At 65.4% G+C, this 12,386-nt stretch overlaps 2 protein-coding genes across 4 annotated transcripts in view; one reads left to right on the forward strand and one right to left on the reverse strand.

The window, feature by feature from the left end:
• MROH1 (maestro heat-like repeat family member 1) overlaps window positions 1-719 on the forward strand; it is a 51,072-nt gene extending 50,353 nt beyond the window's left edge. For all 3 annotated transcript variants that reach the window (XM_014956146.1, XM_014956148.1, XM_014956147.1), the window contains one exon: window positions 96-719. In XM_014956146.1, the coding sequence (XP_014811632.1) occupies window positions 96-181 (86 nt within the window). In that variant the 3' untranslated portion in view covers window positions 182-719. The remainder of the gene's footprint in view (window positions 1-95) is intronic.
• A 634-nt stretch (window positions 720-1,353) lies between these two features.
• BOP1 (block of proliferation 1) overlaps window positions 1,354-12,386 on the reverse strand; it is a gene marked incomplete at its 5' end in the record, with an annotated part of 64,602 nt that continues 53,569 nt past the window's right edge. Inside the window, 13 exons of the mRNA XM_014956141.1 lie at window positions 1,354-1,507; window positions 1,724-1,831; window positions 2,262-2,346; window positions 2,493-2,781; window positions 2,907-3,087; window positions 3,698-3,830; window positions 5,354-5,423; window positions 5,855-5,935; window positions 6,301-6,462; window positions 6,793-7,005; window positions 7,322-7,423; window positions 7,522-7,639; window positions 7,899-8,053. Coding sequence (XP_014811627.1) covers window positions 1,354-1,507; window positions 1,724-1,831; window positions 2,262-2,346; window positions 2,493-2,781; window positions 2,907-3,087; window positions 3,698-3,830; window positions 5,354-5,423; window positions 5,855-5,935; window positions 6,301-6,462; window positions 6,793-7,005; window positions 7,322-7,423; window positions 7,522-7,639; window positions 7,899-8,053 — 1,851 coding nt within the window. The remainder of the gene's footprint in view (window positions 1,508-1,723; window positions 1,832-2,261; window positions 2,347-2,492; window positions 2,782-2,906; window positions 3,088-3,697; window positions 3,831-5,353; window positions 5,424-5,854; window positions 5,936-6,300; window positions 6,463-6,792; window positions 7,006-7,321; window positions 7,424-7,521; window positions 7,640-7,898; window positions 8,054-12,386) is intronic.

Consider the following 12,386-nt stretch of genomic DNA (forward strand, 5'->3'; position numbering starts at 1 on the left):
GGGCGTGCCTTGCCCCCCGCCGGGGGCCCGGGGGGGGGGGTCACAACGACCCCCCCAAACCCCCCCCCAGCACCTCTGTGCTCTGCTCCTTCCAGCTCTGAACCTGCTCCTGAAGGACCCCGTCCCCGCCGTCCGCATGAAGGTGGCGGAGACGTTGGGCCGCCTCGTCCGGATCCTGTGAGCCCCGGGACCCCCTGGCTCCGCCGCAGCAATAGTTGGGTGGGCTCCTGGCCACCAGCCCCACGGCCACCAGCCCCACGGCCACGTCTTCCTGCATCCAGCCACCCCCTCCCCCGGGGTCCAACTCGACGGCTTCCGCGGCAGCGCCATCGTCTTCCTCGGCTCTCGCCAGCCCCCAGGCCCGGCCGTGGCACCGCGGTGGCCAGGGGACACGGTGGCCACACGGTCCCTCTCTGGGGGCTGCTCCTGGTTGAGTTATGGGGTGACGGTCCTGGGCAAGGCACCTTGGTGGCCCGGGAGCCACGGGCAGGCAGCGTCCCCGGGGTCTCCATCCATCAGCTGGGAGCAGGACGGAGCCTGAGCCCCCCCCCCATGGCTGCCTCCAGCCCCCTCCTCCCACTCTGCTGCTCCCTGATGCTGAACGTGGGGGGGTCCCGTCGTCCCCCCTCCCTCCCCCCGGGGCACCTACTCGATGAATGTGACCGTCCTCTCGACACACATGTACATAAAGGTATTTTTAAATAAAGCTCTTTGCTCCACAAGAGTTGAGGTGAGGGGGAAAGCTGAGGTGGGGGGAGGGGGAGCAGCCCCCCCCCAGTTTGAGCTGGGTCACAGGGGGGTTATGGTGGGGAGGGAGCAGCCCCCAGTTGTGGTGGGATCCCCTTCGGAGGGAGGTGCTGGGTCTCTGCTCCCCCCACTTTGCCAAAGGGGAAGCCCAGCACCGGCCCCCCCTCTACCCACGGAGTCCATCCCCCACCATGGGCTCACCGTGTCCCTGCACGTGGGGCAGAGGGTGGGGGGGTTCCTGTTGGTGGGTGACTGTCCCCAGACCATGTACAGGGCTGGGACCTCCTGCAGGGACACCATGGGGCACTGACACCCCAAAAGCTGTGGGGAAGGGATGCTGTGGGGCACCTACACCCCAAAAGCTGTGAGGAAGGGATGCTGTGGGGCACCGTGCCGGGCCTGGGAGGGCAGCAGCACCGCGTGGGTTTGGGCAGGGGTCCCCCTGTGTCCCCAGGGGGTCGGTCCAGCCCCGTCTGAGCTGGCACCACAGGATGAAGCGGAGCAGGATTGTACCCAAAAGGATTTAATGAGGAGGCCCCAGGAGTCCGTGAGCGGGAGCCCCGTTCCCGGGGGAGCGTGGTGGTGCCGGTGCCGGAGGGGGATCAGTTACGTGTAGAGCCGGATGGTGCCGTCGGCGCCGGAGGAGAAGACCCAGGGCTGGGTGGGGTGGAAGAGGACATCGAGGACCCCCAGGTCCAAGGTTATCGCGTGGCCCTTCAGCACCTTGACGGGCACCAGCAGCGGGTTCTGCAGCAGGTCACTGTGGTGGGGGGGAGAACAGGTCAGCACGGGGGGGCTTTGGCTTTCTCCATAGGGCACCCCACAAGTGTTGCACCCCCTCCCCCCCCCCAAAAGATGTACAGGTGGCACCAAAACCCCTGCCCAGCAGTTCCTCCAGGGCTCTGCTGTGCTGGGGGAGAAGGGAACCCACCCCAAAACACCCCCCACACCCCCCCGGGGGGTCCCCAGGACCTACTTGTAGACCATGCCGTGGCAAACAATGACGGTGCCGTCGTCGGAGCCCGAGGCGAAGAGCGGGTAGTGCTTGTGGAAGGCCACGCTCCGCAGGGCTTTCTTGTGGTGCCTGCAAAGAGGGTGGGAGATGTGTCGGGGCAAGGGGGGGGACACACACGCTCTGCCCCCCCATCCCAGCCCTTGGGGACAAGGCGCCTGGACAGGCTTTACGGACCCCCGAGCTCTGCTGCGAATGGTCATGTCTCCTGGGTAACTGGGATAGACTGGGACCTGCTTGAGCCCAGCACCAGGCTTTGCTCCCCACCCCCCCCCAAGCCCTGGGAGAGCTGTGGTCACTGCCACCCCCCCCATCCTGGCACACGAGAGCCGTGAGAGACCCTCACGCTGGGCAGGGATGGCTGGTCCTGGCACAGCCCCACCGGGCTCCATCCTGCTGCCAAGTCCCAGGAGGGGGAACAGCCCTGGGAAGAGGCCCCGTAGGGTTTGGGGGGGGCCATGGACAAGTTAAAGGGGGGGCTGGCTGTGGCCCCGGGACTCACCGCAGCAGTTGGTAGGGTCTGGTGGAGAGGTCCAGGTCGAACCAGGCCAGTTTGCTGTCGTAGCTGCCGCAGATGATGTTGTCACCTGTGAGAGGGAACAGGGGGTCACCAGTGAACCCCACGGTGTCCTGCTGGCACCCAGAGCCCCCCCCTGAACCCCGTCTGAGCAGGATGCTCTGCAGCAGCTCACAGGAGCCAACAGCTCCTTGGGGAGCCCACGGGGCCACGTACCTCCGGGGTGGATGGCCATGCTGGACACCCACTTGCAGTTGCTCATCAGCTTCTTGGTGAGCTCCTGCTTGAGGAGGTTGTAGACGCGGACATAGCGCTGGGTGGCCACGAAGAAGTAGGGCCGGATGGGGTGGAAGAGCACACACTGCACCAGCCCCTTGCTCTTGCGGAAGGGGTTCTGGCTCCAGCGCTTGCTGGTCTGGTGGATCAGCACCTGCATGTTGCTGTTGTCGGCCACCACGCTGGCAAAGTAGTCGCCTTTGCCGTGCCAGGTCACCTGCTTCAGGGCCTGCGGAGAGCAGGGATGGGGTGAGGGGAGGGACACAAGCCACCCGTCAGACCCACCAACCTCCCCAGGGTGTCACCCACCACCCCAAGGAGCAGCCTGGCTCTGTGGGGTGTCCCCATCCCTACCTTGCTGTGCTGGACGACCAGCCGGATGCCTTTGCTGTGCTCCTCCGGGGTGGCCGTCACCCACTGCACGGGCTGGACACGCTCCTCCTCCGGCGGCACGTAGGACTCCAGCACCTGGTCGGTGGCCCCGTAGAGCAGCTTGTCCCCGAGGCAGGGGTTCACCAGCAGCACCGACTGCTCCCTACGGTGTGGGACGAGCACACGGTCAGGAAACCCTTCTGCCAGCCCTGTGCCACCAGGAGGATGGTGTCCCTCTCCACATGGGGAGGGACACATGGGATGCCATGAGCAGCCAGGCCCTTCCAGCAAAAAGAGGGAGAACATGGGGGAGCTCTGTCACAGCCCAAGTGACCCAGGGAGGATGGTGGAGACTGACAGGTTCCTCCGTGAAAGGAGGAATGAAGAATGAGGGCCACCACAAGAAGAGTAGCTGTGGTTGCCCCATCCCTGGAGGGGTTCAAGGCCAGGTTGGATGGGGCTTTGAGCAACTTGGTCTGCTGGGAGGTGTCTCTGCCCAGGGCAGGGGGTGGGACTGGATGATTTTTAAAGGTCCCTTCCAACCCAAACCACTCTGTGATTCTATGAAGGCCACCAAATGAAGCAGGAGGCAGGGCCACAGCAAGCAGAGGTGATTTTGTGCACCACAGCACGGCCATCCTCGCTGCTGGGGGTGCCGTGAGTTTGTGGGTGCTCCTCAGAGGCTGGATGGGCTTTGGGAGAGGAAATCCACCACCCGCTGCAGCTCGTGGAGCTCCAGGGTGGAGAAGAAGCCACGCTGGGGGACAACTCACACGCAGATGGCCACCAGGCAGATGGTGGGGTTGGGGTTCCAGGCCACGCTCTTCACCACGCCGCCCACCGGCAGGGTCTTCATGCAGCGAGCCGTGCAGACCTCCCAGAACCGCACCGTGCAGTCATCCGAGCCTGGGGGACAGGACAGGACAGGGTGGGACAGGGATGGGGATGGGGACAGGGATGGGGACAGGGACAGGGATGCTGCACGGGGGGCTCAGCAGCACAGGGTATGTCCCCACGGGGGAGGGTTGAGCAGGGAGAGGGGGGCAGCTGGCCATTCCCCGGCACCAGCTCCTCCGCACGACGGCAGCTCCGGCAGCATCAGGGCGAGACGTGACCGGGGGCCGCTGCCCAGAGAACAGGCCCCCCCCTCTTCCCGCCCCCAAAACCCGCTCCTGCCCCACATATCCCCCCCCCGGCTCCCGGCAATCTCGGCACGGCCCCTCTCCAGCCGGCAGCTCCCCGGGCAGGCTTTTCCATGGGCAGGTAGCCGGTGGCTAGTGTGTGCCCCCCCCCCACTCCTCCCCAATTCGGGTTATTTTTAAGGCCTGCTCTCGGCCACTTTCCCGGCCCGGGGGGGCAGGAATTCCACGTTGTGGAACCGTCGGACGGACGGAGGGACGGACACGGCGGCCACCACCGCCGGGAGCTGGCAGCCTGGAAACATCCAGCGCTATAAAAAGCACATGTGCCTTTGCGGGCTGTTAAACTGCCATCTGCTCTCCATCTCCAGCCCCGGGGCTGCTCCTCCAGCCTCACTTTCTCCACTGCCGAGCGGGGAGGGACAGGGCTCCTGGGTGGGGGCCCGAGAGCGGCTGGAAAAACCCACGGAGCCTTCTGGAGGCGAGGAGCCTTCCCGCAGGAACGGGGGGGGACACGTGCCGCAGGACTCCCAGGGATGCTCCCGGCCACCAGCCAAGGCTTCCCCCGCAGCCCGGCTCCAGGGAGGGGGATGGCGGGTTCCCCGGCTGCCCCCAGCCCCACACCAGTGTGGGGTGACACTGGGACCAGCTCCAGCACTGGGGACAGGCCAGCAGTGCCGGGCACGTCTGGGATGTACTGGCCAGCAGGGTGAGGGGGGGGATTCTGCCCCTTTGGGGAGACATCCCCTCACCCCAGTGCTGCCTCCAGCTCTGGGGCCACCACCAGCAGAAGGACATGGACCTGTTGGATGGGGCCAGAGGAGGCCACGGAGATGCTGGGAGGGCTGGAGCCCCTCTGCTGGGAGGGGGGGCTGAGAGAGTTGGGGGGTTCAGCCTGGAGAAGAGAAGGCTCCAGGGAGACCTCAGAGCCCCTTCCAGTCCCTCAAGGGGCTCCAGGAAAGCTGGGGAGGGACTCTGGATCAGGGAGGGGAGCCATAGGACGAGGGGGAAGGGTTTTAAGGTGAAAAAGGGGAGATTGAGGTGAGATCTGGGGAGGAAATTCTTTGGTGTGAGGGGGGTGAGAGCCTGGCCCAGGTTGGCCAGAGAAGCTGTGGCTGCCCCATCCCTGGAGGGGTTCAAGGGCAGGTTGGAGGGGGCTTGGAGCAACCTGGGCTGGTGGGAGGTGTCCCTGCCCAGGGCAGGGGGAGGACTCAGTGGCCTTTAAAGGTCCCCTCCCACCCAAACCATTCGGTGATTCCATGATTCCATGCCCGGGGAGCCAGTCCTTACCTGACACCAGCCACTGCCCGCTGGGAGAGATGCTGAGACACCGCACCAGGCTGGTGTGCCCACGGTAGACCTGGGGAGGGAGACGGGAGGTGGGTGAGGGCCCCCACGCAGCCCAGAGGCTCCTCTGTGGGGACCTCCCTGCACTGCCCCGGGTTCCCCAAGGAGGGAGGCGAGGGGACCCGGCGTCATGTGTCCTGGAGGAAAGCAGAGGTCCGTGTGCCACCAATCCCCACTGCGTGACCAGACCTGGGGCAGGACCCCCCGTTCCTGGGGCAGGTCCCCAGCTCTGCCCATCCATAATGGAGCTGATCCCCGTCCTCCCTCACCCGCTGCAGGCAGGACCCTGGGCTCCAGGGCAGGTCCTCTCCCCCCAGGGCCATGGGGCCGTGCCCAGAACAGCCGTTATGGGGTGTGGGGACACCAGATCTCACCAGGACCAGGTTGGGGACAGGCCAGGGGCAGGGGCAGCCCCCCCATCCCCAGCTCCGCGCACCCACTCACCAGAGCCTGGGTGGTGGGGAAGGGCTGCAGGTCCCGCGGCTTCGGCAACTTGGGGATGAGGTCCTCGGGGTCCACGTTGACCTGTGAGAGACACAACCAGGCTGCACCTCGGGCACCTCCCGGCACCAGAGCCGGTGGCCTGCGTGCCCCTGGGCAAGCTCTGGCTGGAAAGCCCAGGTTTGGGGTCTGGGGGCATCACAAGACAGCGCTTGTGTATGTGTGGACACAGCCCCCCTTCCAGCTGAGGAGCTCTGGGGCGATGTGGGGCTGGTGTTTGGGAGTAGTTGAGGGGCAAGAGGCCTTTGGGAGCAGCATTTTGTGCCCCACAGCACGGTGGTCCCCTCAGCAGCCGCGGGGCGTCAGGGAATATACAGGAGGGAGCAGAAGCAGATGAAATGTCCCCAGGACAGCCGGGTGGGGGGTGAGGGGGCAGGAGAAGCCCTCACCCGCATTTTCCTCTGGCGTGGGCAGAGGTAGAGGTCCAGGCATCGCTCGAAGCGCTCGTGGATGAAGCGGGGGTAGGCAGGCACGGCCCGCAGGCACCGGAACTGCTGGGGCACGAAGTTCAGCTTCCGCTCGGCCGGCTCCTGCTGCTCCCAGGCCAGCTTCTGCGGGATGGGGGGGACACACGGGTCAGCAGGGTCGGGCAGGACCCCCGGGGCTGCCCCAGCCCCGACACCCCCCCCCCCCCGCCCAGTGAGAACCACCCTCCCGCTCATTTCTCACTCCCTGGGAGGTGGCCCCACTTCTCTTCTTATCCAGGGGGTGCTTTTTATCCAGCCTTTGCTTCCATTTCCCTGGCAAGGTCCCTTCTCACCTCCACACGACGTGGTCTCCAGGGTGCCCCCCAACTTTCCCGCTGTCCTGGCACCTCCTGAGCTCCCCGTGTGCCCAGCGCTTTCCCCTCCAGCTCCTGGGGGCTCGGGACCCCCCCTTACCTCCTCCTCACTGAGCAGGTACTCGGGTGGGGGGTTGTAGGACTCCTCGTGCCCCGGCAGCTTCATCTTGGGGGCTGGGACGTGCATCTTGTGGCGCCCTAGGATGGAGTTGGGATCCTCGTGGGCCCAGAGGTCGTAGTACGTAGGTGTGTCGTCCTTGGGCTTGCGGGGCTTGATCCAGCCCATCTTGATGGCGTGGACTAGCTTGGAGACCTGTGGGGCAAGCAGAGGTCAAGGCCAGGAGCCACAGGGCTCCTCAGGCTGTGGGAGGAGGAGGTATGGGATGTGAGGATGGAGATGGAAGCTGCCGAGCACAGCTCTGCAGCCCAGGGGGGCAGCACAGGAGCAGACTTGACACGGGTTTAGACGTGGATATAAAGAGTCATGGGGGTGGGTGGCCCACGGTGGGGACAGGAGGGACCGCTGGACAGGATGGCAGCCACAGCCACCAGCCTTCAGTGCTGCGACCTGCGAGGGGCTCCCAACACAGGCAGAGCTCGGCTTGGAACCCCCCGAGGTGTCATCTCACCTTCTCCTTCTCGATGAGAGATGGGATGAAGCTCCGCTTGTCCGCCGGGCGATTTGTCACCGGGTGGATCATGACCTCGTGGGTGAAGAAGTCAACGGCGGGCTGGGGAGACACAGAGCCGTGTGGTGGTGGCTGCCCCTGCCCGTCCTGGGGCAAACCAGAGCCTGGGGCAAGCGGCAGAGGGTGTGCCATCACCCTACCTCGTAGGGATCGAAGTGGACGTCCCCAAACTGCCCTCTCTGGAGCCGATGCACCAGGTCCACCTGCTCGTCTGTCAGCTTGATGTCCGCACCCGTCATCTTGTCCTGCACCGTGCGCCTGCAGGGAACCCCAGGGGACAGGTCAGGGCTGGATGGCAGCGGCCATCCCCCAACAGTGGCACAAGCCCTGCTCCCAGGAAGCCCTGGGCTACCAAAGCCACATGCCAGGAGTCACACCAGGTCTCCAGCCCGTACTCTCCAGCCCTGGGATCTGAGCAGTCGGGGTGTTCTGAGTCCCAGTGTCCACAAGTGTGTGTGTGTCCACGTGGTGAACACGTCACACCGGGCACCGCTGTGACCCTCCCCGCTGTGCTCACCAGTAGTCGGGGTTCTCCATCTTCTCCAGGAACATGTCCAGCTCGTCCTTGTTCCGGATGGGCTTGTAGATCTTCTTGCCGTCCAGGTTGTAGCCGATGTGGGGGAAGTCCTGGTACCACTCCATGGGGATGTTGCCCACCGTGTTGCGAATGTCCTGGAGGGGAGGGACGAGATGTGAGGGGAGGGCAGGGGACACCTTTTCAAACAGATGGACCCCTCTGTCCCCCCCCTTGCCTATTTGCAGGCACTGAAAAGCATGAAGGGTGCCTGGGCAGGGGCTCTGCCTGCAGCTTGAGGCCAGGATGCCCCAAACCCACCCAGCAGTGAAGCAAACCCCAGCTGTGAGCTGCTGAACCCCACTGCCACGCTGCACTGGGGGGCACTGGGATGGGGGAGGCCAGGAGGGTCACAGAGATGCTGGGAGGGCTGGAGCCCCTCTGCTGGGAGGGGGGGCTGAGAGAGTTGGGGGGATTCAGCCTGGAGAAGAGATGGCTCCAGGGAGACCTCAGAGCCCCTTCCAGTCCCTCAAGGGGCTCCAGCAAAGCTGGGGGGACTCTGGATCAGGGAGGGGAGCCATAGGGCGAGGGGGAAGGGTTTTAAGGTGAAAAAGGGGAGATTGAGGTAAGATCTGGGGAGGAAATTCCTTGCTGTGAGGGTGGTGAGAGCCTGGCCCAGGTTGCCCAGAGAAGCTGTGGCTGCCCCATCCCTGGAGGGGTTCAAGGGCAGGCTGGATGGGGCTTGGAGCAACCTTGGCTGGTGGGAGGTGTCCCTGCCCAGGGCAGGGGGGTTGGAGCTGAATGATCTTTAAGGTCCTTTCCCACCCAAACCATCCCACGATTCCATGACTGACCCCCAAAGCTGCAGAGGGCTGAGGGGGGGGGCCCTGCACAGCTGTGGGCAGCCCTGAGCCGCACTTCGTTAGGGGTCCTGCAGCCCCTTCCTCCACGCTGGGGGCAGAGGACGCAAGCGTCAGGGTCTGCATCACCCAGGCTCGTTTGCAGCAGTAGGAAGGGTTTAAATAACCCTTTTTTAATGGCTTGACGGACGGGAAGGCTGGAGATCAGTGTTGGCCACAGCCCGGCTCCGGCCTGAGCACATTCCTGCCTCCGTCCCGCAGACGGGAGCACGGCTCACATTTTCCGCTCGCCCGCTGCCAGCCCTGCTCCCCCAGCTCCTGGCCACGCACGCGCCGGCACACGCCGCTGCCGATCTTGGCCGCCCGCTCGCACCGGGAGCAGGCAGCCGGGCCTCCAACGCACCGGTGGCTTCAGCCCTTCCCCACGGCTCCGTGGCCACCGGGGTCTGTGTGTGGCTACGGAGGTCCCATGGCTGTGTGGGCACTGGGATCTGTGTGTGGCCATGGGGGTCCCACAGCTCTGTGGCCACCAGGGTCTGAGCATGGCCATGGGGGTCCCATGGCTCCATGGCCACCAGGGTTTGTGTGTGGCCATGGGGGTCCCATGGCTCCATGGCCACTAGGGTCTGCGCATGGCCATGGGGGTCCCATGACTCTGGGGCAGCCCCTGGCATGACGGTGGGCTGGTGGAGTGGGCCAGCTGGGCACATTTCGGAGTTGCCGCTGGGCTCTGCATCCCCCAATGCTGGCAGGGAGCATGAGGGGATGGCCACCATGGTCCCCAGCTGCAGCTCACATGGGGACATGTGTCAGGGATGGGATGTCCCTGACCTGCTGCTCCATGGATGGAGGGAGGCTGGGGGAGATGGAGGAGATGCTGAAGCTGCTCTGCTTCCCTTCATGAGAGGCTGGGGGCAGGTGCCAGCCCTGGGGGGGCCTCCGGACCCCCAGTGGGACCTGCTGCCCCAGTGAGGGCTCGGAGGGGAACAGCGAAGGCAAAGAAGCCCCAAAAAACTCACTCAGAGCCCCTCAGAGAGGGGACAGTTGGGGAAGTTCTGCCCTGCACCCCCCAGAGAAGAACGAGGGGCTGGGCAGGAGTGGGGGGGCAGGAGTGGGCCTCCCCCTCAAATCCCAAAACGCAGAGACCCCCCCCATCCCCAATTACAGCCACCGAGGGACGAAGGTGTGAAGGCGACCTGTGGCCCGGACACCCCACAGTCAGGGGTCACCCTCACCCCCCCCACGGCACCATCTGGTCCCCATAAACACTTGGGATAACGGCACGGAGCCTCCCACGGAAAGGCGCCGGGAGACCCGGGACGGCAGAGCCGGGGGGAGCCCCCGGGGCCACGCAGGACCCATCCATCACTCTCCAAACAGGCGTCAGCAGGACGTGGGCAGCCCCCCGACCCTGGAGAACCGGGCAGGAACGCTCCCCCCTTGGCATCCCGGCCCCAGGATGGCTTCCAGGACCAGCTGGGACCGACCTGGGAGACCAGTGAAGCTCACGCAGAGGGACAGACACCAGGACGGACACAGATCCGGGAGCCTCATCCCATGGCCCCTCATCCCATGGCCGGCAGTGGGAAAGCCATTATCCAGGAGGTCTCCGGGAGCCCGGCACAGGCTGCTCCTCAGCCAGCTCTCCCTGGGATGCCCCAGCAGGGCCCCAGGAGATGCTGGTGAGATGCCCGATGCCCACGGCTCTCCTGGCAGCCACGACACCTGCGTGGTGGTGCCGGCTCTTTGCCAGGCAGGAGCTTGTGGCCACCACGTGTGCTGGGGCTGGAGCTGCCGCCCCTCCTGGGAAGGGAAGAAGGGCAGGAGTCCCCAAGGGCAGGGGGACCGCTCCGTCCCACCGTCCGCTCACAGCACGGGACGAGGGAGAGGTGACAGGGACAGTGACAGCCCACCCTTGGCATGGGTCCCCATCGTCAGTGTGACACCACCGGTGCCTGCCATGTCCCTGGCTCCCACGGTGACATGTAGTGACACTGCTGGCAGTGGGGAGGCAGGAGCTGAGCAGTGTCACACGTGTCCCCATGGGGAGAAGCAGGGGAAGGGGAAGGGGGAGTCCTGCCCGGGCAGCTGCAGCCCCTCCGCTTCAGGGGGATGAAGGCCAGGCTGGGCAGAGAACGGGATGCAGGGATGTGGGGGTGAGGGCACAGGGACAGCGATGCCAAACGTCTTCCCCGGGCTCCGAGGGACCAGAGCAGCTTTGCTCTCTCTGGCCTTTCTACCTGGGGGATGCCCTCTTCAACCTGACACACACAAAAACTCCCCTCGTGCGGGGAACCCCTCGAGTGGGGCGGTTTTTCCGGCGGCGGCGGGGCAGAGCGGGGCAGAGCGGGGCAGAGCAGGGCTCCTGGCCTCGCCAGACACACTCAGCGTGGAGACAAGCGAGTATTTTTGTATTTTTAACAGCCCCGGGGCCGCTGTGCAGGCAGCACTGGCCTCCCCCGGAGCCTGGAAGCCCAGACGGGGCGTCTCTTCCCAAAGGCCGGCTCGGCCGCGCCAGGAGCTGCGGACTCGAGGCAGGAATCCCTGGGCAAAGCTCCCGCCAGGAGCACAGGCAGGATCCCAGCAGGACTGGCAGGTTTTTCCCCTCAAAGGCGAGCCCCGGGGGGGTCCCGTGCTGCCCACGCTGCCCCAGCCCGCACCCCCAGGAGGGAGATGCCCCGTGCGGCACCGGCCGGGATGGGCTCAGTGCCCACACAATGCCCCACACACTCATCCCGTCCCCGGTGGTTACGTGCCCGGTACAGACATCCCAGTGACCACTGGGGAGCCCCCACTGGGTGTCCCCAGCTCTGGTTGCTCTGGGGCAGGGAGCAAACCCCAAAGCACTGAGGGGGCCGTTGGGTGGGTCAGGACTGGGGTCTCAGCCCTAAGAAAATCCCAGATCCATCCCCAGCACTGGGATCTACACCCTTCCCCAGATCAATTCCCAGCACTGGCATCACATCCTCCCCCAGATCCAGCCCCAGCACTGGGATCTATGTCCTCCTCCAGATCCAGGTTCTCCCCAAATCCATCCCCAGCACTGGGATCCACGTCCAGCCAATCCCTGGCACTGGGATCCAGGTCTCTCCCCAGTACTGGGATCCATGTCCTCCCCAAATCCATCCCAAGCAATGGGATCCAGGTCCATCCCCCAGATCCATCCCCAGCACTGGGATCCCCGTCCAGCCAAGCCCTGGCACTGGGATCCAGGTTTGTCCCCAGCACTGGGATCCAAATCCAGTCCAATCCCTGGCACCGGGATCCAGGTCCAGCCCAATCCCCAGCACTGGGATCCACATCCCTCCCCAGATCCATCCCCAGCACTGGGATCCACGTCCAGCCCAATTCCCAGCACTGGGATCCACATCCCTCCCCAGATCCATCCCCAGCACTGGGATCCACGTCCAGCCCAATCCCCAGCACTGGGATCCAGGTCTCTTCCCAGATCCATCCCCAGCACTGGGATCCACATCCAGCCCAATCCCTGGCACTGGGATCCAGGTCCCTCCCCATCACTGCGGGAGGAGCGAATTCCTCCCAGCCGGAGTTTCCCAAGGGATGCCAAAGCAGCCCGGAGCAGCCCGGAGCAGCCCGGTAGCCGCAGCCCGTCCCCCCCCTCCACTTGCCC

Source organism: Calidris pugnax, unplaced genomic scaffold (genome assembly GCF_001431845.1).
Source record: "Calidris pugnax isolate Ruff unplaced genomic scaffold, ASM143184v1 scaffold307, whole genome shotgun sequence".
In the NCBI taxonomy this organism is placed as follows: domain Eukaryota; kingdom Metazoa; phylum Chordata; class Aves; order Charadriiformes; family Scolopacidae; genus Calidris; species Calidris pugnax.